This window comes from Ovis aries, chromosome 9 (genome assembly GCF_016772045.2).
Source record: "Ovis aries strain OAR_USU_Benz2616 breed Rambouillet chromosome 9, ARS-UI_Ramb_v3.0, whole genome shotgun sequence".
Taxonomy (NCBI): domain Eukaryota; kingdom Metazoa; phylum Chordata; class Mammalia; order Artiodactyla; family Bovidae; genus Ovis; species Ovis aries.
Window position 1 is genome coordinate 13,970,440 of NC_056062.1, and position 24,578 is coordinate 13,995,017.

The following is a 24,578-nucleotide window of genomic DNA, read 5'->3' on the forward strand; positions in this document are numbered from 1 at the left end:
GGCATTCACACCCACCTGCCACTCTCTGACCCTGTGATGTGTGACCGCCTAACCTCTCTGTGCCTCAGGATCCCTTTCTCTAAATGGGGTGATGGCAGTCACACTCTACAGGGCTTTGCAACAGTCCAGTAATAGAACCGGTGAGTCCTGAGAGTAACTGCTCAACTTGTGTTCTTGATTGAGCAAGAACTAAGAGAGCAGAGGAGCAGCGGACCCAGCTGCCAGGCTCAGCGTGAAGGAAAGGGCAGGGAGAAGGTGTACACGCGCTGCCAGACGATGCGGCATTCAGGAGACTGGGGAAAACAAGCAGAGGAGCCTGCTCTCCACAGGCACCGCAAGCTGGGGAGGAGCTCAATAAAAACAGAAATTCAAGGGATCAAAGACAAGAGGGAAAAAACGGAACGAGGAGACAGATTTTAGAGTCATCACAGAAAAGATGGAAGACAATTCTCAGTTCTGCAGGCCAACAACTACAGCAAGAGCAGCCAGAAACCAAGCCCGCGTGGTGCAGAGTCGGGCACGCAGGTGAGGGCACAGTGAGGACAATGACTTAGTGTCTCTGGAATGTGGAGTCTAGTGATGGGGAAAGTATTTAGAGATAAAACACGCAAAATTTTCTGAAATGAATCTTAAGACAAAAAGGACAAAGAATACACCAGGGAGCAGAACAGCTGGCATCGGATACGTCCTATTTAAGTTGCTGGCCCTTAAGGAAAACGTTATTCAAGCACCCAAGTAGGAAATAAATCCAACTGTGCTCTCCTGGGACATTTTATAGCGACATCAAATGTAGAAGTCAGCAAATGAGCGCAGCCAAATAAATAAATATTTTTAAAATAAACACTCTGACAGGCACCAGAAGGTGCCAGGAAACAGACCCTAGCGACACGTGCACGCAGTATACTTGGTCGCGTTTCTGTCCTTGACCTGGCACCCAGCTCCCTAGCCGTGGGAGAGACATGAGATGCCAGTAACGGGGTGAGAAGCGCAGAAATCACAGTGAATCAAATTCGCACCTGCGGCTGAAAGGGAAGCCAGCGTCCCTTCAGGACAGGGCCCAAGACCCACGTCGGTGTGCACAGATCTGCCTTCCAGCCTCCCAGAGGCCCCGGTCCACTGACTAGGGTTACCAGGCCCTGGAGGAAGGACAGCAGGCAGACACTGGGGACTAAGCTCTGGTTCTGAACCAGTTTCCAGGGCCCCCAAACACTGCCGTGTCCACTGGTCAAAGTGGGGCTTATCACGCCCAGAAGACACTGGCCGAGCTGTGCCTGGATTCCTGATTCACAAAGACCACGAGCTGAGACACGGCCGCTCCTATGGCAGAAGGACCTGCGGGCAGGCAAAGCGGACGACCCCCGCACTGCGCGGAGGGAGCTCACACGCGTGCGGAGGCAGCGTGTGCGGAGGCCGCCAGCCCCGGGCCTGGACGCCCAGTGATGCAGGCCCTGCGGACGCTCCGTTTATCCCGCCAGCAGGGGGCGCGGGAGGCGGCGGCAGCGCAGCGCCGCCCGCCTGCTCGACGCCCCTCTGCTCTGGCGCTGCCGGGCAGCGGCCACACCTGCCGGCTCCCGCAGCCGGCCATGCGCGCCAGGATGCCTCCTTCCGCCTTGCCCGCCGGGAGCGGTCTTTCTGAATCATGATGACCTCGCCCGAAGCCCCCTTTGCTGCACCCAGGCCAGTAAGGAGCGTCAGGGGCTGAGAAGATGGAGCAGGGAGGTGCAGGTGAGCTCCGGGAAGAGACCCACGGCGGCCCAACAACGCTTATTTGTTTAAGCCTCCCCCTGTGAGGGTTCAGAGGAGAGCCCTGCATCAAACAATGAGAAACACCCGTGACCTCACCCTCTGCAGGCTGGGCTGGTGCTGGGAGGCCAGTGGGCTGTCCTCAGGTCAATGGGAGATGGGAGCCCAGAACCGAAGAGGCTGAGCAACAGCAGTGGACTGTGGGGCCAGGAGGCTATCGCCATAGGCAGCAGTCAGGGGGACAGTCAGGATGCAGAAACCCCAGGGCGAGAGGCAGGGCAGGCTCCATCCACCCGAAATCGGACATCAGCCACCATTCTTTCACCCACTTTTCAGACAAAAGTCAAGGTCAAAGACTCACAGCTGCTGGGAGAGAATGCCAGACGCCCTTGGTGGAGGCCCTGCAAAGCCTCTCCAAGAGCTCTCCCCAGGCTGGCATTCCCTTGCCAGCCCCGGAGGAGTTGGTGGCCTCTGTCAGGGTCAACGGTGCCCTGGGGAAACGGGAATAGACTTTTTGAGGCCTATAGACATGATATCTGAACTGACACTGCTGCCTGGGGGGAGGCGGAGGTGCACTGCCACATCATTATGGTCCTGTTTTCAGAGCGAAGGCTGAGGGACAGGCAGCGGTTTGGCCCCAGACCATTCCCAGGTCCATCTGGGACAGGGTCACTTGGCTGCTGGCAGAATGCTCACACTGGCTTCTTGACCAGCAGAGCTGTTACCGTAGCAAGAGCCAGAGGGGAGCTTGAGAAACTCCGTTCCCACCAGGACCGTGATCAAAATAGAACAATTTCCTGGAGGAACTGAAGAGGCTAATACCAGCACCAAAGACGTGAGAGACCCCTATAAATACAGTCAGCTGACCTTTGACAAAGGGGCAAAGGCAATGGGTGAAGCCAAGATGGTCTCTTTAATAGATGTTGCTGGAACACCTGGGCGTCCACACGCAAGAAAGTGAATCTGGACACAGATCTTACACCCTTCATGGAAATCAACTCAAGATGGATCACAGACCTGAATGGGAAACAAAACTGGAGCACTCCCTGGTGGCCTAGTGGTTAGGATTCTGGGCTTTCACTGATGCAACCTGGGTTCAATCCTGGGTTGGGTTACTGAGATCCCATATGTCTTACAATCAAACCAAACAAACGAAAACCCCCACAAAACTGATTTCTAGAAGGTAACAGAGGAGAAAACCCAGATGACCTTGCAATGACTTTTTCGGTACAACACCAGAAGCACAATTAATGAAACAACTGATAAACTGGACTTCATTAAAATGAAAATTTTCTTCTCTACTAAACACAGTCTGGGAGAAATGTTTGCAAAAGACACATCTGATAAAGGACTGTAATCTGAAATATACAAAGAACTCTTAAGACCTAACAGTAAGAGAACAACCTGATTTTAAAATGGGCCAAAGAGCTGAACAGACACCTCACCAAAGAACCGATACTGTTGGCACAGAAAGCATATGAGAGATGCTCTACATCACCTGTCAGCAGGAAATGCAAACTAAAACAAGAGGGAGATACCTCTGCAGGCCTATTAAAGGAGCCAGAAGCAGGCACTCTGACACCAGGTGCTGGCGAGGATGCGGAGCAGGGGAACGTGCGGTCAGCGCTGGTGGGAGTTCAGGAGGCTGCAGCTGCTTTGGAAGACACTTAGGCAGTTTCTTATAAAACTAAACATACTCTAATAATTTAACAACTGTGCTCCCTGGTATTTACTGAAAGGAACTGAAATCTTATGCTCACATCAAATCCTGCACGTGGATATTTACAGCAGATTTATTATAATTGCTAAAACCTAGACACAACCGTGATGTCCTTCAGTAGGTGAGTGGGTAAATAAACTGTGGTTCATCCAGACAATGGAGCCCTAAAAGGAAGTGAGCTCTCAAGACACAGAAAAACACAAGAGGTACCTCCCTGCAGACTGAGCGTGGGGGGTGGAGAGCTGCAGCCCCCGCCACCCCCAGGAAGGCCGTCGTGCGGCACAGAGGAGTGCGGCTGGATGTGCTCCTTTCTGTCCTGAAGAACCGCTGTGTGCCTGATGCCTCAAGTTCTGGAGTGAGGACCCCGGCTCCTTCACTCAGTAATATGCACTTATGGGGAACCTTAAATGCATATTCATACTGTTCATGGAGTTTCCAAGGCAAGAATACTGAAGTGGTTTGCCATTCCCTTCTCCAGTGGACCAGGTTTTGTTAGAACTCTCCACCATGACCCGTCCGTCTTGGTTGGCCCTACACGGCATGGATCATAGTTTCATTGAGTTAGACAAGGCTGTGGTCCATGTGATCAGATTGATAAGAGGCTTATGGAAGCTTCCTGATGGGAGAGACTGACTGAGGAGGAATCTGGGTCTTGTTCTGATGGGTGGGGCCATGCTCAGTAAATCTTTAATCCAATTTCCTGTTGATGGTCCCTCCCTGTTATTTGACCTGAGGCCAAACTATGGTGGAGGTAATGAAGATAATGGCATAAGAAAAAGTTGGCTCAAAACTCAACATTCAGAAAACCAAGATCATGGCATCTGGTCCCATCACTTCCTGGCAAATAGATGGGGAAACAATGGAAATAGTGACAGACTTTATTTTGGGGGGCTCCAAAATCACTGCAGATGGTGACTGCAGCCATGAAATTAAAAGACACTTGCTCCTTGGAAGAAAAGTTATGACCAACCTAGACAGCATATTGAAAACCAGAGATATTACTTTGCCAACAAAGGTCCATCTAGTCAAAGCTATGGTTTTTCCAGGAGTCATGTATGGATGTGAGAGTTGAACTATAAAGAAAGCTGAGCACCGAAGAATTGATGCGTTTGAACTCTGGCTTTGGAGAAGACTCTTGAGAGTCCCTTGGACTGTAAGGCGATCCAACCAGTCCATCCTAAAGGAAATCAATCCTGAGTATTCACTGGAAGGACTGATGCTGAAGCTGCAACTCCAATACTTTGGCCACCTGATGCAAAGAACTGACTCATGTGAAAAGACCCTGATGCTGGGAAAGATTGAAGGTGGGAGGAGAAGGGGACGACAGAGGATGAGATGGTTGGATGGCATCACCGACTCAATGGACACGAGTTTGGGTAAACTCCAGGAGTTGGTGATGGACAGGGAGGCCTGGCGTGCTGCAGTCCATGGGGTCTCAAAGAGTCGGACATGCCTGAGCAACTGAACTGAAATGAGCTTAAATGCATATTACTCAGTGGAAAAAAAGAATCCACAAAGCCTATAATACTGTATGATTCCAAGTATCTGACGTCCTGGAAAAGGCAAAACTATGGAGACAATAACAAGACTGGTGGTGGTGAGGGATGGAAGGGGGTGTGAGGAACAGACAGAACATGGGGGAACTCTAGGGCAGTGAAAATCCTCCGGGTGATGTACATGTCATTAACATTTGTCCAAACCCACAGGATGTACAACACCGAAAGTAGACCCTAATGTGAACTGTGGTGTGTCCGTGAGGCTCGTCAGCTGTCAGCAGTGTAAGTGGGGGCGCTGATAACGGGAGAGGCCATGCATGTGTGGCGGGCTGGGCGTCTATGGGAATCTCCGTGCCTTTCCCTCAATGCTGCTCTCAAAGAATAAAGCCTAAATTAAAAACCCAAAGACCTGAGGAAGTCAGTTGTGGCAGTGTCCATCACATCTCCACTAAATTCACTTGTCTGGCCTCTGCAAGAAACAAACAATGGAGGGAGAAGATGGATGAAGGCAATGCGTACAGACGATGGGCCAGTCGGCTACCCTGGGCCTCGGGCACCCGGTGTGTGGCAGCGCCTGGCCCGTGGTGCTCTCCTGTCCATGCCAAGCAGCAGGCCCTCTCTGCCCTGCCTCAGGACCATGTTACTCTCGGCGGGCAAGATGGCAGCCCCTGACGACGCCCGTCTTGTTCCCGGGGGTCTGTGAACACGCTGTGTTACATGGCACAGGCCGTAAAGACTGGAGGCAGAACTAGGGCCACTGTCAGCTGATCTGAAGACAGGAAGCCAGCCGGGGTCATCAGAGAAGGTGCAGGAGAAGATGCAGAAGAGCTGGGACTTCGGAAGAGGCTGCTGATTCTGGACAGGGAGGGAGCAGCCATGAGCCAAGGAATGCGGGCGCCTGCAGGAGCTCGAGGACAAAGGACAGATCTTCCTCTAGAGCGTGCAGGGAGCACCTTGATTTTAGTCCAGTGAGGCCCAGGTCAGCCTTCCCACCCACAGAACTGCAAGACAGTACATCTGTGCTGTGTTGAGACATTAAAAGTGCATTAACTGTTGTTACAGAAGCTACAGGGAACTAGCACAGAAACCCACGTCATCCCGACAACTCACGGATCCAGGCAGCGCCAGAGGATGGGAGACTAACCCACACTAATGAAGAGTTTAGAGTTTGCAGATCTGGGACATGCCAGGATACCTTAAAGGTAAGAGCTAAGCTGTTATGCCTTGGACCTCCTTCCATCAAGGGGCTCAGAGCTTGGCAGGACTCTCAAGGCTTCAGTGCAGCTCATGCTATCTCTGGGGATAGCACCCGTGTCCAAGGAGGCCCAGGAGGCTAACAGTCAAGCCCAGGGGTTCTGGTGGAAGCATGTGCTGCCATGCTGGCTGGCTGGCAGGTCTGACGAGCTGAAGCTGTATACTCGTGGGGAGGAGGAGGCGGGGTGGGACCCAGTGGGAGAGCCACAGCACAGACTTCAGGCTCCAGAGCAAGGCTGTGCCTCCCCTGAGAACATGGTTCTGGATCTGGAGAACAGCTCTGGGATGGGGAGGGCCCTGGTGGAGCCTGGAGTCCAGCCAGGGCTCCAGAGAACAAGCAGCCTGAGTCCCCACCCTGAGCCGGGGTCCTGGCTCTGGGACTTGCGGCGCTGAGCACACGCAGCGGTCCTTCAGGACAGAAAGGAACACATCCCGAGGCACTCCTCTCTGCCGCGCAACAGGGCTCCTGGAGGTGAACAGGGGACTCCGGCCTGATCCACAGAGCTCAGTCCACATGGAGGCGCCCCTCAGACTGTCCGCTGCCGCCTCACAGCTCCTCTCGGGAGGTCCCAGTGGAGGAGAGAATCTCCCAGGGGTACCCGGTTCACGGCAGGGAGAGTGGCCTGCGGTGTGCACGTAAACGACTCCAGGACAATGGGAAGGGCTTAGCCAGTGCATCGTGAGCCTGAAATGAACAAGTCTGGAACAATGGTGGGCAGGCCTGAGGAAGGCGTGCGGGCAGACTGGCAGCACGTGCCCCTCTTGTCAAGACCGATCTAGACTGGCTACTGACCTGCCGAATAACCGTCGTGACATCAACTCGTGCACTCAAGCTAACAATTTGGACAGATTGTCAGAAATGTGGGTGGTGATAGGAAGCCAGATTCTCTCTGGGGCAAGGGGCTTCTTGGAACAGACCAGAGTGTGAACACGCTGGAAGGGTACCCACTGCAGGGAGCCAAGGCTCCCAGACACGTGAGCACGGCCGCAGAAGGTGGGGGTTGGGGGCACGTGCACTTCTGGCCGCCCAGCCCGGAGCAGAGCAGTCCTGCGTGACACCTCCACTGTGAGGGGACCCCGATTGTACAGGCTGAAGTCTAGGCTCTGCAGTTGCGCCTGTCCTCTGGTTCAAGGCTGTGCCTGCAGACCAATAACACATCCGTGGTCCTGGCACCTGCCCTGCCTAAGTGGGGGACCCGCCTCCTGCAGAAAGAGGTGAAGCAATGGCAGGTCTTGTGTTACTCCAGGTCCATGGGGCACGGCCTCAGACAGGGGTGGACCGACCTGTTGAAGGCTCGAAACCCTGACCTTGTGAGGCTGGTTTCCGTTCTGGAAAATTCAGTAGAGCCCACTTCCCACTACAGAAACTCACAAGGAGGGGGCAGACACCGGTCCCTCCAGTGCCTGAGAACGGGAGCCGGACCTAAGGGCAGACTGGGCTTCTCACCAGGTGCCTGGGTCTTGAGGGAGTGACAGCAGGACAAAACCCCTGGAGACAGCGCTTGGTGGAGCAGCCGGGGGAGCGCAGCAGCAGCGCCACCGGGCAGGGCTCCCGGGGCCCAGCCTGCCTGACGCTCCGCTGCCTCTCATTTCTGCCGTTCTCCACGCCCCCATCTCCTGCCACTGGACATTCTTCCAGTACATAGGTTGGGCATTAAAACTTCTATGAAACCGACAGTCAGGGCTTTTCAAGCCTTCTGCGGTCTGGCCCTGTCCTCAGGACAAGGTCAGGCTCCTCATCCTGGCCCTTTCACAGTCCAGGGGGAAACCAAGGTGACTGGCAGTGCTGGGAGTCTATCTGGGGGTGAGGCCAGAGCCACCCGGGGAGGACCACACTTGCAGGAGAGACTGGCTGCTGGTGGCCGCGACATGGAGGAGACTGGAGGGGCCAGTTCAGAGCCAGAGTCAGCCGGCAGGGCGTGGGGGAGGGGGCGGCAAGGGATGTGGGGGCAGGGAGCTGGCCACGGGCACAGGCTTGCCAGGGAGCAGAACCAGAGGGCAGACACGCGAGGCGAGGGCCTCGACGGTGTGCAACTTGGAAGTGCCCTAGAGATTGAGGACACCCATCAGGTGGGTGCACCTGAATGCGGGTCTGGGCCGCAGGAGGAAACTTTTCCTAGAGATTCTGCTCTAGAAGCCACTGCCAAGAGACCATGACTGAGGCCTGGGACTGAGGGCGCGCACCCTGACCCCAGGGACGCTCTGCCAGGGCGGAGGAGGTCCCGCCTCCGGAAGAGTCGTTGGAGTCGCAGGCGTACGAGAGAGGGGCCCCGCGAGGCCGCCCCGCAGGCGCACCCCAGCACACGCGTTCGCGGGGCGTGCACACACGGGGATGGTGCAGTGTCCAGCCCCTGGCCCGAGATCGCACTGGGGAGCGTGGGTTCTCACCTGCAGGGGCCTCCGGGCGCTCGGGGGTTACGCGCCCCGTGGCCTGCGGGCCGGTCTCCCTCTGAGGCTGGCGGCTCTCTCCGGGTTTCCCTGGGGGAGGGGGCGGTCAGTGGGGTGGGGGTGGGTGTGAGCTCGGCCCCGGAGAAGCGGCCGCCCGCAGCCTCATCGCGAGGCGACCAGGGCCGGGCCGCGGCCGCAAGGGGGCGTCGGCGACCAGGCCCGCCCGTACGGGGGCTGAGCTCCAGGCCCGGAGCCCAGGTGTGGCGAAGCCACCGCAGGACTCGACGCCCGCCCTACCCCACCCCTAACACTGCACCCGCCCGGTGCCACTTCCCGTGCCCCGACGCTACTCCCGCTCTGTGCCTCCGTCTACCTACTCGCGAGGCCTCTGGGGCAAGGGCTGAGCGAGAAGGGTGCAGCCGGCGGGGCTGGGCCAGGCAAACCAGTTCAGCCAGTGTGACGGAGCCGGCTGGGATGGGGCCCTGGGCGTGGGTGTGAGTCAGCGGCCCCGGGCTGGGGAAATGACGGGGAGGAGCCGTGCGTGGGGCCCCCTCCCACCAGGAAGCGGGGGGACGCCGCCAGGCAGGCTGGCCCTGCGTGCCTCCCCCACAGCCGTCCCCAGGGATCCAGAGGCTGGCCCCTGTGGGCAGAACCGCCGGACCCCCAATCAGGACGTCCTCACGAGCTCAGGGCAGCTCAGGGCAGCTCAGGGCAGGCCGGCCTCTTCCTTACTGCCCCACGTCAGTCCACTAAATGCTATCTGGGCCTTCCAACGTCCAGTCTCTTCCACCAGTCCCTGCCCGCGCCACCCTCCCACCCCCATCCCGCCCCCAGCCCCCAGTGGAAGTCTCCCTCAGAGGGGGCAGTGGGTCCATCAACTGCACAGGACGCCCCGTCCCCCGCAGCTCCCCGCGCCCGCCAGGTGGGCTTCTCCCCCCATACTGGCTGGGGGCTGGGGCCAGGGGCTCCTGTGGCAGTCAGGTTAGAGCAGTCTGTAACCAGTAAGCACCCTGCCTGGATGGTTGGCGCGGCCCGGGTCGCGGCTCCGAGCCCTGTGGGCTGCAGCTGGAGTTTCCCGGGAGCAGGAGAGGACGGGGTGGGACGGGGTGGGGGGGCACTGGTGCCCGCCCAAGGCAGGACCAGACGCGTCCCGACACACAGCCTGCAGTCTGGCTGCCGAGTCGCCTCCTCTGGTTTCTCTCAGTCTCCCTCCCAGTCTGGCCGAAGAGGCCTGTGCCCCAGCAGCCCTGCGCCGTGTCAGCGCGTTAGTCAGCCTCGCGCCGGGTGAGCAACCGCGCCGCCAAGTCCCTATAAACTCCCTGGCGTGGCCCAGCCCGCGGAGTGGGTCTGTGAGGCCCACAGACAGAGCCCGGGTCAGCGCCTCAGCCGGGGTGCCAGCCCAGGGGAAGGGCAGACACGAGGGGCCGCAGGAGCGGAGGGCCCACCGTGGCCTCTCAGGGGAGCCCCCTGGGCCCGCCTGACTGAGGCTGGCCAGCAGATGAGTCGGGGCCCCCGAGGAGCAGACACCTGGTAAAACAGGCGCCAGATTGGGGGCATGTCTGGCAAACGAAGTAGAGCTCGCAAACCCCGGCCCAGGAGGGCGGGCAGGGCAAAGAAGGCCATGGGGCAGCAGGGCCCTGAGGCCAGGCCCCCGCCCCCCGCCCCAGGCTGCCTGGGGGACGAGGCGGGGGTGGCCCCCGCAGGGCACGTGACCAGCAGCAAGCTGGCTCCCCGGGGGCACCCCAAGGTGGCCAGACCAGAGCGGCCACAGGGAGCCGAGAGGCCGGAGCAGGCCGCTGCTGTGGGGTCCGAGCTGGTGCTGGTGCCCGCTGCGGACATGGAGGGCTACGGGGTGGGCGGCCTGGTGCCAGGCCTGGGCCCGGAGCTGCTGAGGCTCCACGAGGTCGAGCTGTGCTTGGCCCAGGAGCAGCTGCTGCTGGAGGACCGGCGTCGGCAGGCCCAGCTGCACATGCGGCTGTGGCAGGAGGAGCAGCTGTGGCTGCAGCAGCTCCAGGAGCAGCAGGCCTGGGTGCGCGTGGAGGGGCTGGAGCTAGCCCTGGCCTTGGAGCAGCTCCGCAGCGAGGGCCTTGAGGCGCTGCAGACCCAAGACCCGGTAAGGCCTGGAGGGAACTGGGGTGGAGGAGGCTAACCATCCCGGGGGTGTGGCGACCGTGGCAACACCCATGGCACATCTGTGGCCCAAAGTGAGGGTGGTGCCCACTGCACGGGGCACTGCAAGGACCACTCAACAGGAAGCCCTCCCAGGCTGGCCCGATGCTAGAAGGCAGAGGGAGCCCAGGCGGGGACTGTTCAGGGAAACTGAGGCAGACGTGTCTCTGCAGAGCACCCAGGCATCCTGGCCCGGTGGGCCGGGGCAGGAACTGTCCAGCACAGTGTTTGGGACATGTGGGGTGAGGGCCGGGTCCCGAGCCCAGCTGGACAGTCAGCAGGCAGGACCAGCATCCCCTCCCCCGCCTGACACAGCTTCCTGGCCACCTGCCCGGCCTGCTGTTTATTGCAGAGCCTGTTCCCAGGGCTTGAGATGAGATGGCGGAAGCCACCTGAGCCATCATCCTCATTCCAGGAGCACTGCTGCCTCAGACGCAGCTGGGGCTATTTTGGGGAGCTAGGGTCTAACCCAGGTTGGCGAGGAAGAGTGGGCACTACCATCCTGCCAGGTCTGGGGATCTGGGAGGCCTCTGGGGTCCAGGCCCGCTCAAGCAGGGGGGCTGCAGCTGGGGAACAGGGTGTGGGGCTCCCCTACCAAGCACAAACCCCAGTACAGGCCTGTGCGTGGGGAGGACCCCTAGCTGCAGCCTAGAAGGTGTTGGCAGCCTAGCAAAGAACTCAGATAGTGCTGTGACAGAAGAAATGGGATTCAGAGAAGAGTGACCGTGGGTCAGGGTAGACATGGGAGGAGATGCACTTCCTAGCCCATGGCGGGACTGAGCCAAGGGCAAGCTGTCACCTTTCAGCCTGGAAGTGGCTAAAGAGAGCATGGCCTGAGGGAGCAGCAGCCAAGGAAAAGCACAGTAGGGCCTCGGTGGTGAAGAGGGCCAGAGGGGACCACACACCGTCTGAGAGTCCCCACCGTGGGTTGAAGCCCTGCTGTTTCAGAACCTATATTCAGTCCCCACAGGCCTGCTGCCTGTCTCCACGTGTCCTAAAGTTATGCTGTGAACACTGTCCTCGGGACCCCAACCCCAGGGGTACAGTCCCAGGGTCAGAATCTTGAAGGGACATCTGAGCTCTGACTCCTCTGTCTCAGGGAAGGCTCCTGGGCGGCTGCACAGCAGGTGTCGCAAGTCAGAGTCTGAGCCAGGCTGGAGGTCAGAGGGGTCACACTCACCGGCAGGGGCCCGTGGCTTGGCTCTAGGGAAGGACTTCCCTGGCGCAGCTCTGAGTGCCCCCTTCTTACTGCTCATTCTCCTGGGTGAGGGGAAGGTCAGGAGGGTGTGCTCAGAGTGGCAGAGACAGTGGGGACAGCATCACATGGACCTGCAGGAACAGACAGCAGGTGCCGAACTGGGGAACACAGGATCACCCCCAATGTAGCTTCCTGCCGGCTTCCTTGTCCCCCCACCTGCCCCTGGTTCTTGGCTTATGTGTGCCCAGTAGCTTGGGTGGGAATGCTTGGCAAGAACATCTGGCCACAGCTTATCCCCCTTGCCCTCACGTCCCTGCCCCCTCAGCCTGGCTCACCCATCCTTACCCCAGGATTGAAGTCTGGTACCCATCTCCCAGCTTCAGACCACTGGGCTTAGCCAGCTTTGTCCTAAACAGCAGCCTGAGACGACCTGGCCTTGCAGAAGCCTCTGTGCCCACACTGCCCCCAGCCCTCCCCCCACACCCCACCCCTCTCTCGTCTTGGCCTTGATAGGAGATGTTGTCGGGGCCCAGGAACAACACCTCTCTCCCTGGCCTACTCGGCTGACCACCAGACTCATTTCCCCAGGGGGGCCTCACCTGCCCCAGGCTGTGTCGCTGCCCCCTCCCCTGCAGCACTGCTGCCTGGGTGCTGCCTGAGCGCACACCTGTGTTCCCACCGTGGATGTCACTGAGCGTTTGGGGAAGGAGCAAATGCAACTGGGAATGACCCTGAAAGTTGGGAGAAAGTGACTGGAGACGGGCTGAAAGATGGATGGGCACTGTGGCGGGGGAGGGAGAGAGCTTGAGGTGGGAGGGCAGCGGCAGGTGCTGCCATGGGCTTGGGCAAATGGTCAAGGGCTGGGCAGGGCCTGCGTCGTGTAAGGGCCCCTCAGAGAGGGTCTGATGGGGAACTGGGGTTCTGAGGAGGAATCTGAAGTGTTTGTGGGGGAGGCTGGGGGACTGGGGCAGCTAAGGAAGGGAGTGTGTGTATGAGTGCCTGCACACAAGTGTGGCGGGAGTGTGCGGGGCTCAGGGACTTGCAGAGCCCCCAGTTTCTGAGGGACTCTGGGTGCTCATATAGCTGCCTGTATGTTGTAGGGTTCTGTGGGGGATGGCCCTGCTTGCGTGCAGAGTCTGTGCAGCAGAGCGTCCTGTATGCATGGACGCGGGCGTGCGCCTAAATACAGCAGGTGCAGGCCTCCATGTGCTTGTAGGGTCCTGTATGGACCTGGGTTTCTATGTGCATCGGGAGCGGAGGGTCCCATGTAAGCGGGGGTCAGTGTGTGTGTGTGTGGAGTCCCTTGTGTGTGCAGGTCCCTATGTGCCTGTACAGTCCCTGTCCACAGGTGTGTGCTACATGTGTGTGGGTGTGCCAGTGCGGGGAAGGGACTGGCGTGGGGAAGTGTCCCCGGTGTGCAGTGGGTCTCCTATACGCGTGTAGGGTCCCGGATACCTGTGGGCATCAGAGTGTGCGGGGGTGGGGCTGTCCTGGTGTGGTGGGGGGCACTCTGTGCTCACAGGCCCCCAGGCCCTGCCCCGCCCAGGGCTCGGCGCCGCCCTCAAGGTCTCACCTGCTTCACCTGCCTCCCCCAACTCGTAGGCAAGGCCAGAAGCACCGCCCCCCGCGTAGGGCTGGCCCGTTTCCTAGCGACTAGCCGGAACTTCCGAGTCACCCCGACTTCCGGGGCGAGGGTCAAGGGTCAGGCTTAGGGCCCTTGAGCCTTCGGCGAACAGATGGGTTCCTGGGGACGCGGGGCCCCGGAAGTCGGGGCCTCAGCGGTCTCCCGGGGTCCCGGGCTGGGGTCCCGGGCGGCGCCGCAGGGGGGGCCTCGGCGAGGGTCCCGGGAGCGGCGGCAGCGGGCGGGCGGCGGAGGAATTCGGGCGCGCCGCGGGTGGGGCCGCCCCGCCCCCAGGTGCTGCCCGGGCAGGCAGGCGGCAGGGGCGGCGGGCGGGGCGGGGGCGGGCGCGTGAATCAGGCCGCGCGGCGGGCGGGCCGCGGCAGGGAGTGGCTGCCGGACCGACCGGACCGCGAAGCCGCTGGGCGGCGGTCGGCTCCTGCTGCCCTTGTCCTGAGACCCCGCGCACCTGGCCAGGTAGGGCCCCCTCCCCGGGCTCCGGCCGGGCGGGGCGCGCGTAAGGGGAGGCCGCGGCGGGGTGGGGCGGGGTCGGCGCCCCCCCGGCGCGGCCTCACCTGGGCGACCAGCCCGCCTGCACCTGGGCTGCGTCGGCGCGACCCAGAGCGAGGCAGTAGGAGCGCGGCCGCGCGCGACGGGGTTGGGCCGGGTCTGCTGGAGTTGGGGCCGAGAGGGTGCCACGGCCGCGTGTGCTGGTGCGATCGCGGGCGCCCTCGCTCGACGCCGGCCCGAGAGAAGTGAGTGGGAAGGGGCCCCGGGCCCAGATCGAGCCAGCCCAGGCCGCCCCGCCTTGCTCTTACCCTCGTGGCCTAGCTGGAGTCTGGAGAGCGTGCCGGGCCTGGCCTAGACCCTTTCTGGGGATGCCCCTTCTAGGCGGCCGTGGACTAGGGGTGGCCCGCGTGGCCAGAGATCTGTATGGTTCCCTCCGTGGGGCGCAGGATTCCCTGGCGCCCAAGTCCCTGGACTGGGTGGGTGGACGGGACTCTTGGCCCAGGCAGCTTAACTTTCTGGGGTTCGGTCACCCACTTTGGCCCTGCAGTATGCACTGGAAAGCTGCAGCTCACCCACTTCCAGACCAGGAGCCTCCTCTGCGGGAATCCCAGCCCCGTTCTCCTCCTGCGGCCTGAAGCCTCTGCCTGCCTGGCGCAGGGCCCGCCCACCTTGTGCCCCAGATCCGTCCCTCCGGATAAAACCCCAGGCCTGACCTCGGGAAAGACTTCCGCTGGAGGTCACTGGTTTAGGAGCCCACTAGAGCCCTGAGGGCCCTGCCTGGAGACTTTGTCGGCCCTGTCTGAGGTCAGAGGTCAGCAGCCAAAGAGCGGGATTCCTGCTGAGTCATCAGCCTGGGTGGGATAAGCGCCCTTCCCTCCCTTCAGGCCAGCGTTGGTAGGCAAAGGTGGAGAGGCAGCTGTTGGGGTTCCCATAGCTGGGAGTGGCCACTGCCGGGCCCACAGGTCAGGGGCATGCGGACCTGTGAAAGGAGACAGGCAGAGGCCTAAGGTGGTCAGGGGCCCGAGTGTGGCTCCCTTCGGCTGGGCAGGGCCCCCTGCACACTCCCTCAGGACAGGCTGTTCCCCACTCTCGGATCCCCCACCTTCTCTGCATGCAGACTGGACACTTGGAGTTGATTCCCTTCCCCAGTGAAGTAGGAGGGAAGGAGGTCCCTTCCAGTATGTCTCCCCGACGTGGGAAGCGGCACCCTCAAGGGTTGTCAGCTGGATAGCGACCCCTCTCCAATCAAATACAGTTCAAGATAACACACACCCTGTGGTCACACACAGGGTCAGGACCCTGGTGCAAACAAGCCCACACCACGTACCCTTGTGTGGTCAGCCTGTATCTGGTCCTGGTACAGTGAGGACACATGGCCACCCCATTTGTACCCAGATACGCCAGCGGGCAGTGCTCCCTCTTAGGCACAGCAGGTTTTCCTCAATCAGACCAAGTAGCCTCTCCACCGGGTGTGACTGAATACACATGGGGGCGTCCCCCACCCCCACGTCCACGTCACTTCTCCCAGGAGGGCAGACAGGAAAGATTCCCCAAGTCATCCTGATCCCCCCCAGCTGTCCCAGTGGGCCACTGACCCCGTCCAGTCAGCGCTGTCCAGCTGCACCTACAGGGGCTGGGGGCACTCTGCCTGTCAGCCCACATTCAGGAAGCCACAAGCCAGACAGGATCAGCTTCCTACGACTCTCCTTCCAGATTAGGGAGATGAGCAACCAGGTATTTCAGGGGTCCTAGGGAGATGGGTCTTAGGAGCCAAATAAAGACCCCCACCTGGCCTTCCAGGACCCATGTTCCCCCAGGCCAGGCTCCCATGCAGGCCCCTTGGAGGCAGGGGGGCTGGAGTGGAGCCAGCGGGGCATGGCTGATGGTGAGAAGTCAGGGGGGCAGTGAATGTGGAGAGGCTCACCTGGAGCTGAGGACAAGTGGGTGGTGACCAGGCGCTTGGAAGGTTACTGTTGCCCCACGGGCCAGGCTTGGCAGGGACAGGCCTCTAAGCTGCCACGATGTGAAGTTAAGGCCTGGGGAGGGGGAGGGGTGTGCCAGGGGTGGGGCCTAGGGAGGTGTCTAGGATGGTATGGTGGACGGGGCAGAGGGCTCCAAGGTTGGCAAGTGGGTTGTGGGGCTGCGTGTGAGGCCCTGTAGCACAGGTGGGGGAGTGGCCAGGCTCTGTGCACTGAGGTCACCTTGGGCCAAGTGTGCTATCAGGTCAACCCTGGCAGCGGCATTCAAAAAAGCTCTTAATTAAAATTTTAAAGTGAATACTCCATTTACAGTTACTACAAAATACTGGCTGTATTCCCATGTTGTCCAGTACATCCTTGAGCCTGTCTTACACTCAGTACTTTGTACTTCCTGCTCTCCCACATACACTAGTCACCACTGGTTTGTTCCCTATATGTGTGTCTGTTTCTTTTTTGTTATATTCACTAGTTGTGTTTTTTTTTTAGATTCCACATATATATGATATCATACGGTATTTGTTTTCCTCTGACTTATTTCACCTAGTGTAAGCCCTTCAAGTCCATCTATGTTGCGGCAAATCACAAAATTGCATTCTTTCTGGCTGAGACAGCTGCATTGTACAGTGGAGGGAACAGGCCACAGAGAGCAGTCCAGGGTCCCCCGGCTCTAGGGGCAGAGACACAGGCAGTGCCCCAACTTGTCCAGTATGCACAGTGCCAGCGGCCACAAAAATGCATTCATGTCATAAAATCAGAAGAAAAAGGTAAATATGTTAATATAGTCTGAATTATATTTTCTTTATAACAACTGTCATATCATTTTTTTTAATGGAGGAAGGAGTCCACAAAGCAGAAGTGCCTTGAGCCACAGAGGCCATAAAGTAGCCCTGAGTCAGGCCCAAATGGAGCCGGAACCCCTGCCTGGAAGCTGGGGCCCAGGGTGCCTCCTGGCCCCTGGTGAGAGGAGGGCCAGCCCCACTGCCAGAGTCACAAGAGACAACGAGCATGTGTTCTGATGTTCCACCAACTAGAGGGCATGCCAGGGTCTGGGAGTGCCCTGGAAGACCTCCAGGCGCAGGCTGATCTCCATAGCCCACCCAGGGTCACTGACAGCCACTGCTATGATGTGTCCACATGTATGTGGGGGGGGGGGTGGATCCAGAGCCCCTCCCCCTGTAATGCATCTCCCTGCCCTTCCCCCAGGTCCCTGGCCCCAACATGGCCCGTCGCTCCCAGAGCTCCTCCCAGGGGGACAACCCACTGGCACCCGGGTATCTGCCACCACACTACAAAGAGTACTACCGCCTGGCCGTGGATGCGCTGGCTGAGGGCGGGCCAGAGGCATACAGCCGCTTCCTTGTGTCTGAGGGGGCGCCTGCCTTCCTGTGCCCCGAGGAGCTGGAGCACGTGAGCCGCCACCTGCGGCCCCCGCAGCATGTTGCCCCCGAGCCCCCCGAAGGCAGTCCCCCCAATTTGGACTTCGATGGCTCCTCTGGTACTTACTGGCCTGTGAACTCCGACCAGGCAGTGCCTGAACTCGACCTGGGCTGGCCCCTGACCTTTGGCTTCCAGGGCACTGAAGTCACCACACTGGTTCAGCCGCCGCCACCTGACAGCCCCAGCATCAAGGATGAGGCTCGAAGGATGATCCGCTCTGCCCAGCAGGTGTGCGGTCACAGGCTCAGTGGGCAGTGGGGAAGGGCGGCCTGCACTGGACATTGAAGCATGAGTAGGAGTATGAGGGTGAAGGAGAAATACAAGCATGCCAGTTTAGGGGGCAAGGGTGGGGCCAGGACTGGCTGGCCAAGCCTCTCCAGCCCTCAAGCTGTAATGAGGGCTCCCTGGCAGACTTCTTCTAAGGTCATCAGTGGTTTGGTTATCACAAGCTGCAGACTGCACGGGTTTGCCTACCCAGGGTCATGGCTGGTGCCCAGAAGAAAAGGGGCTCTGATGGTTGGGGCCCCTCCTCGCCTGGACTTAATGTTCAGATAATTTTCTAGTCCTGCCCTTGACCTCCCCCCAACACCAAGCAGTTGGCAGATAGCAAAGGGAGCCTGTTAAACCACAGACCTATGGCAGCAGCTCAGATGTACAGACCCGTCTCTGCCCTCTGCCCCTTCGCCCCTCCTCCCCATATGGCAACTCCTTCCCAGTGGCAGGAATGGAGCCTGGGGCTTTGCCTTGCCCCGTCCCCCATCCAGAGCTCTGCCCTGAGCTGAACACCCACCCTGAGCTGAAGGACAGCCCTCCCTTAATAGGCTGCAGGCCCTGTGCCTGCCTAGGGCTCTATCATGGGCCATTAGTAACCCCACATCTCTAATGACGGGCCCCTTCTGACCCCCGTTCCATGATAGGGCCCCACTCCCCTGCGATGGGCTAGTAGCTGTTGTGGGCATTCAGCGATAACCTGCCCCTGCTCCCAGGGAGTGGGGAGGGCATGAAGGTATGGCTAGAGAATGGTGGGGACAGCAGAGGATTCGGGCCTCTGTCCTTGCTTCACCCCCTGCAGGTGGTGGCCGTGGTGATGGACATGTTCACCGATGTGGACCTTCTCAGTGAAGTGCTGGAGGCTGCTGCGCGCCGCGTCCCAGTCTACATCCTCCTAGACGAGATGAATGCACAGCACTTCCTGGACATGGCCGACAAGTGCCGGGTCAACCTGCACCACGTGGACGTGAGTGGCCGGAGAGCGGGAGGGGACGACCGGGAGGGGCGCGGTGAGACCCCCGTGCAGTGCCTTAACGCCTCTCCCGCCCCAGTTCCTGCGCGTGCGCACTGTGGCGGGCCCCACCTACTACTGCCGCACTGGGAAGTCCTTCAAGGGCCACGTAAAGGAGAAGTTCCTCCTGGTGGATTGTGCCGTGGTGATGAGTGGGAGCTACAGGTGCGCCTAGCCCCTTGCCTCCGCATTCGAGGGCCTCCTCTCCAGAAGCCCTTCTGTAGCGCCCTAACCCTAACGCGCTCAGCCACGCCCCTTCCCCACCCGGCCCCCCCCCCCCCCCCGACCCCCGACCCCCTCCCCCCGGACCCCCCGCCCCCTCCCCCCCCCCCCTCCCCCCTCCCCCCGCCCCTCCCCCCCCCCCCGCCCCCTCCCCCCTCCCCCCCGCCCCCCGCGCTGGTCTCGCCCCTCTCTCTGACTGGCCCCGCCCGCCTCCCAGCTTTATGTGGTCCTTCGAGAAGATCCACCGGAGTCTGGCGCACGTGTTCCAGGGCGAGCTGGTCTCCAGCTTCGATGAGGAATTCCGCATTCTCTTCGCACAGTCCGAGCCTCTGGTACCCTCGGCTGGGGCGCTGGCCCGCATGGACACCTATGCCCTGGCTCCATACGCAGGGGCTGGGCCACTCATGGGCGGCCAGATGCCCGGGGCTCCCACCCCCTTCTCCTTCCCCAAACGCGCCCACCTCCTGTTCCCACCACCTCGGGAAGAAGGCCTGGGCTTCCCCTCCTTCCTTGACCCCGACCGCCACTTCCTGTCGGCGTTTCGCCGAGAGGAGTCTTCGCGGATGCCCGGGGGCGCCCTGGAGCCGCACACGGGACTGCGGCCGCTCTCACGGCGGCTGGACGCAGAGGCCGGACCAGGGGGGGAGCTCTCGGGCCCGCGGGGCTTCTTTCAGGCGCGGCACCTAGAGATGGACGCCTTCAAGAGGTACAGCTATGCGGCCGCCGACGGTGCGGGCGCAGTGGAGAACCTCGCGGCCGCGCGGCAGGTATCACGGCAGACGTTCCTCAGCCACGGCGATGACCTCCGCTTCCAGACCAGCCATTTCCACCGTGACCAGCTCTACCAGCAGCACTATCAGTGGGACCCGCAGCTCGCGCCAGCGCGCCCGCAAGGCCTGTTCGAGAAGCTGCGGGCTGGCCGCCCTGGCTTCCCAGACCACGACGAATTCGCGCTGGGCGCCGGGCCACGATTTCCGGAGCTCGGCCTGGACGGACACCAGCGGCTGGACTACGTGCCATCCAGTGCCTCACGGGAGGTGCGCCATGGCTCGGACCCCGCCTTCGCGCCCGGACCCCGCGGTCTGGAACCCGGCGGGGTCCCTCGGCCCAACCTGGGCCAGCGCTTCCCTTGCCAATCGATGACGAGGCTAGGCCCAGAAACGGCTCCCGAGCCGGAGCCAGAGCGCAGGGGCGGACCCGAGGGGCGGGCCGGACTGCGGCACTGGCGCCTCACCTCCTACCTGAGCGGCTGTCACAGCGAGGACGCTGGCGACGAGGGCCTGCCTACACCCATGGAGACCGAGGCCTATGACGATGACGTGCTGGTTTCTGGGGGCCGGGCGACCGCTGGGGACCTGCTCCCCTCGGCCTTCCGTGTGCCCGCGCCCTCCCCAGTCAAAGGCCCAGCGCCGGGCTCTGGCAGTGGTGGCGGTGATGGACCAGAGCGCGAGGGCCCGGAGGAGGCAGGTCTGGCCAAGCAGGACTCTTTCCGTTCGCGCCTGAACCCGCTGATCCAGCGCAGCTCCCGGCTGCGCTCCTCGCTCATCTTCAGCGCATCGCAGGGCGAGAGCACGGGCGGAGCCGCTGGGGCCTCCACGGAGAAGGTGCAGCTGCTGCACAAGGAGCAGACGATCAGCGAGATGCTGGGGCCCGGCAATGAAGCCGTGCGCTCTGCTGCCTCCACTAAGGTGGCCGAGCTCCTGGAGAAGTACAAGGGCCCCTCTCGAGACCCTGGCGGCGTGGGGACAGCTGTCACAGTCGCGAGCCATAGCAAGGCTGTCGTGTCCCAGGCGTGGAAGGAGGAGGTGTCTGTGCCCGGCGGCGGCGGCGGTGGGAGCGAGCGCCGCAGCCTGGAGAGCTGCCTGCTGGACCTGCGTGAGTCCTTCGCACAGCAGCTGCACCAGGAGGCGGAGCGACAGCCTGGAGCTGCCACCCTCGCTGCAACCCAGCTGCTGGACACGCTGGGCCGGGGCAGCAGTGGCACGGACCGGCTGCCCTCCCGCTTCCTGTCCACCCAGGACCACTCCACCTCCCCGCAAGGGCGGGACAGCCCCACACCAGAGGGGCCTGGGGGGTACCAGTCTGAGCCAAAAGGGAGCCCCACCTCAGCCTACCCGGAGCTCAAGGGGAGTCCCACTCCTGGGTTTCCCACCCGCAGAGGCAGCCCCACCGCTGGATTTACTGAGCAGAAGGGGAGCCCCACTTCTGCCTATCCTGAGCGCAGGGGTAGCCCGGTGCCTCCTGTTCCAGAGCGCAGGGGCAGCCCTGTGCCCCCTGTGCCTGAGCGCAGGGGCAGCCTCACGCTTCCCTTCTCTGGGGAGTCTCTGAAGCCCGGGCCCACAGAGGAGGCGGTTGGTGGCCCCATGGAGGTCCTGCGCAAAGGCTCCGTGAGACTGCGGCAGCTGCTGAGCCCCAAGGGTGAGCGGCGGGCAGAGGATGAAGGCAGCTTTCCGACGCCGCAGGAGAATGGGCAGCCTGAGAGCCCCCAGCGGCCGTCCCTAGGTCGAGTTGACAGCACCGAGGCGGCTGCAGAGGAGCGGGGCCCGCGGGGGCGCGTGGTTTCAGCCACAGCCAATGCCTTGTACAGCAGCAACCTGCGGGACGACACGAAAGCCATTCTGGAGCAGATCAGCGCCCACGGCCAGAAGCATCGTGGAGTCCCCGCCCCGGGCCCAACCCCGGCCCACAGCAGCCCAGAGCTGGGTCACTCGCCAGCGGCTGGCGTCCTGGCCCCTGACATGTCCGACAAGGACAAGTGCTCAGCCATCTTCCGCTCGGACAGCCTGGGGACCCAAGGCCGGCTGAGCCGCACGCTGCCTGCCAGCTTGGAGGAACGCGACCGGCTCCTGCGCCGCATGGAGAGCATGCGCAAAGAGAAGCGTGTCTACAGCCGCTTTGAGGTCTTCTGCAAAAAGGAGGAGCCGGGGGCTCTTGGGGCCACGGAGGGCCCTGCTGAGGAGGATGCCAGGGACAGCAAGGTGGGCAAGTTCATGCCCAAGATCCTGGGTACATTCAAAAGCAAGAAGTGAGTCACCTGGCCTTCCAGCCCAGGCCGAGGTGCCTGCATCACCATCGGGCAGAACACTTGGCCCTCAGCCAAAGCCCAGGGAGCCAGCTGAGCCAGCCAGAGTCTGCTCCACTTGAGGCTCAGCTGGCAGCCCTCCTGGCCTCGTGCCCCTGGGTCTCTCCTCCCTTAGAGCTTCAGCCCCAGCTGCCCACTGACTTACCACCCCAGCTCTGGCCCTGCACACCTCTGCCTCTGGACCCTTAGCCTCCCCCTTCTTAGGCATCTGTCTCCCCCATCTCTCTGTGCCTTAGGCCCCCATACTCTGGGGTCCGTGCATCTCAGGGCTTCCGTGTCTCAGGGGTCCCCTCTCCTCGTGGCCTGACTGTGCTGCCCTTGTCCACTGCCTGGCAGTCCCCTCCTCCCCAGGCCTCCCGTCTTCTCAGGGCCTGTTTCCACACCTGCGTCTGAGGTCTTAGGGCTCACTTCCTGCCCTTTCCCCAGCGCATCCCTCCTTCCCTCCCTCTGGGCCCCTTCCCTGGTCCCCAACCCTTCAGCGGGGGTGGGGCCGCCCTGGTGAGAACTGAACCAGTTGTGGCTGCCACTCCTGCAGGGCCCCGGTGAGCACCCTGCAAGGGTGACAACCCCGGGCTTTGTGGCACAAGTCCAGTGGATGATGGGAGGCCCTGGCCTCACGAATCGTTCCTGGCAGACGGCGTGTTCACAGGTGCATCCACAGTCACACCTCAGAGAGGGGCTGGATGTGGAGCCTTGTTCTGTGAGGGCAGAGGATGGCGTGTGATGGCCCCTGAGCCCCGGCACACTGCTCTGATGGGTCTCAGTGCCCCTGACGTGGGACCTCTGAGCCTCAGTCCCTCATCTAAGTGGTCCTTCCTGCAGGTGCCCAGCAGACCCAGACTCTGCCCTCTTGTGCATCCTTTCCCCTTTGTCACCAGCCCCCCAAAAATCTGTCCGAGCTTCCCCATGTAGCTTTCTTGTATCTTTTTTTTTCCCACCTCCAGACAGTAACTGATCTGGAATGATTCATTTCGGCACCAAATGCTTCAAAAGCTGCCCCTGCCCTCACCATAGGTGCTGGTATTGTTAAATTAGTGTTTGTGCTATTTCTTTTTAAATAGTTTTTTTTTTAAGTATAGGAAATCCTAATTGCTCTTTGGGGACTGCCGGGTATGGCCTCAGTCCTGACTGAACCCCTGTGCCCTGGTGGCCCATGGTCTCGTCACCAAAGCCACCACCCAGTTGGGGTGATAGCAGAGACTTTGGTTCGAATGGAAAAGGCCGCCAGGGAGCAGGATGAGCCGGAGGGTCTCTGGTCCTCGTTGTGCTTGCTGACACGTTTGGTTTGGCCTGGCCTGCTGTGCAGCTGTTCTGAGCAGACCGGGCTGGGCCTATCGCTAATGGAGAGCCCTCTCAGGAAGTGGAGGTTCTGCCCAGAGAGAGGCCCTCGGCCCTCAGACCCTCCTGTCTGCGTCCTCCACATCATGCTCAATAAGACCTCACCTCAATGTGATTCTGCACGTTTTGGTGTTAATAAAAAAACACAACATGAAATATTCTGCTGTGTTCGCAAATACACATACATACCACCACCCAGTTATATTTTGCAGCCTTTAGCCCTATTAATGTCTCAGGTTTCTCTCTGGACACCACCATCCATCCCTGTGGGGTGGATTAAAGACCCCTCCCCATCTATACTGCCACCACCTCTACCCGCATCTTCTAACCACCACAAACCCCTTCCACCTCTCAGCCACTTCCTGTGACAGGCCTCATTTCACCTGCTCTCTGTGTAGGCACAGCCCATTGGCACACCGCTGGTTGCCAAGCCCAGCGGATACTTCCTAACCTCGTCTCAAAGTTCCCATCAACCTGGGGCTGCCCTTGGCCAGGGTGCCAAGCAGCCATTTGTCCAGTTGTCTGGGTCTCCCAGACCCTCCAGTCTTCCAGCACCACCTCTGCACTCAGGGCTGGACTTCTTGGGTGCCCTGCCCCTTTCTGGGCAGTGGCGTTCATTCCTCAGCCCTATGGGTCCTCCGTATTCATTGCTTGCTATACCTCAGGCTCTAAAAATACAAAAAGCTGCCCCTTCAGGCAGCCCCATCTCGTGACTGGCTCACCTCCAAGCCAGAACCATGGTCCCTCCCTGGCCTTCCCCAAGCCCTGTTCTGCCTTCTGAGTCTCTCCTGTAGCTGCCAGGTCTAGGTCACGCCCTGCCCAGCTCTCCTTGATCCATACCTCGCCCTCCCCTGCAGCAGCTGATGTCTTCCACAGTAGGGCGGAACCGCCTGCTCCTGGCTGAAAAGCCCTTGGGCCAGAAACACCTCCAACCAGGCACCGGAAAGTGGACTCCCTGTGTCCTGACCACTGCCCAGGGTGGGTGCAATGTGAGGTGTGCGTGGAACCAGAAGGTACCTCAGTGCTGGCTGGGACGCTCCCACTCCTCAGTCCCACACCCTCAGTCTGGGCTCACACTGGGCACTTTGCCTGGTGATACCAGAGGAGGAAGGCTTGAACCCCACAAGACATTCACAGCTGCT

At 60.9% G+C, this 24,578-nt stretch overlaps 2 protein-coding genes across 7 annotated transcripts in view; one reads left to right on the forward strand and one right to left on the reverse strand.

Moving 5' to 3' along the window:
* Positions 1-13,616, reverse strand: part of IQANK1 (IQ motif and ankyrin repeat containing 1) — a 30,491-nt gene extending 16,875 nt beyond the window's left edge. For both annotated transcript variants that reach the window (XM_042253962.2, XM_060393647.1), the window contains exons 1-3: positions 13,542-13,616; positions 11,951-12,099; positions 8,602-8,691 (exon numbers count right to left, since the gene is read on the reverse strand). In XM_042253962.2, the coding sequence (XP_042109896.1) occupies positions 8,602-8,691; positions 11,951-12,026 (166 nt within the window). In that variant the 5' untranslated portion in view covers positions 12,027-12,099; positions 13,542-13,616. The remainder of the gene's footprint in view (positions 1-8,601; positions 8,692-11,950; positions 12,100-13,541) is intronic.
* FAM83H (family with sequence similarity 83 member H) lies at positions 1,479-23,592 on the forward strand. 5 transcript variants are annotated; one of them, XM_042253957.2, is made up of 7 exons: positions 1,479-1,725; positions 5,170-5,241; positions 6,022-6,161; positions 17,279-17,740; positions 18,585-18,749; positions 18,835-18,959; positions 19,234-23,592. In XM_042253957.2, the coding sequence occupies exons 4-7, from the start codon at positions 17,294-17,296 to the stop codon at positions 22,043-22,045; spliced, it is 3,549 nt and encodes a 1,182-aa protein (XP_042109891.1). In that variant the 5' UTR covers positions 1,479-1,725; positions 5,170-5,241; positions 6,022-6,161; positions 17,279-17,293; the 3' UTR covers positions 22,046-23,592. The 5 variants fall into 5 exon arrangements, with proteins under 5 accessions (XP_042109891.1, XP_042109888.1, XP_042109889.1 ...); XM_042253955.1 differs by lacking the exons at positions 1,479-1,725; positions 5,170-5,241; positions 6,022-6,161 and adding exons at positions 13,971-14,063; positions 16,620-16,839; XM_042253954.2 differs by lacking the exons at positions 1,479-1,725; positions 5,170-5,241; positions 6,022-6,161 and adding an exon at positions 10,482-10,714.
* The last annotated feature ends 986 nt before the right edge of the window (positions 23,593-24,578 follow it).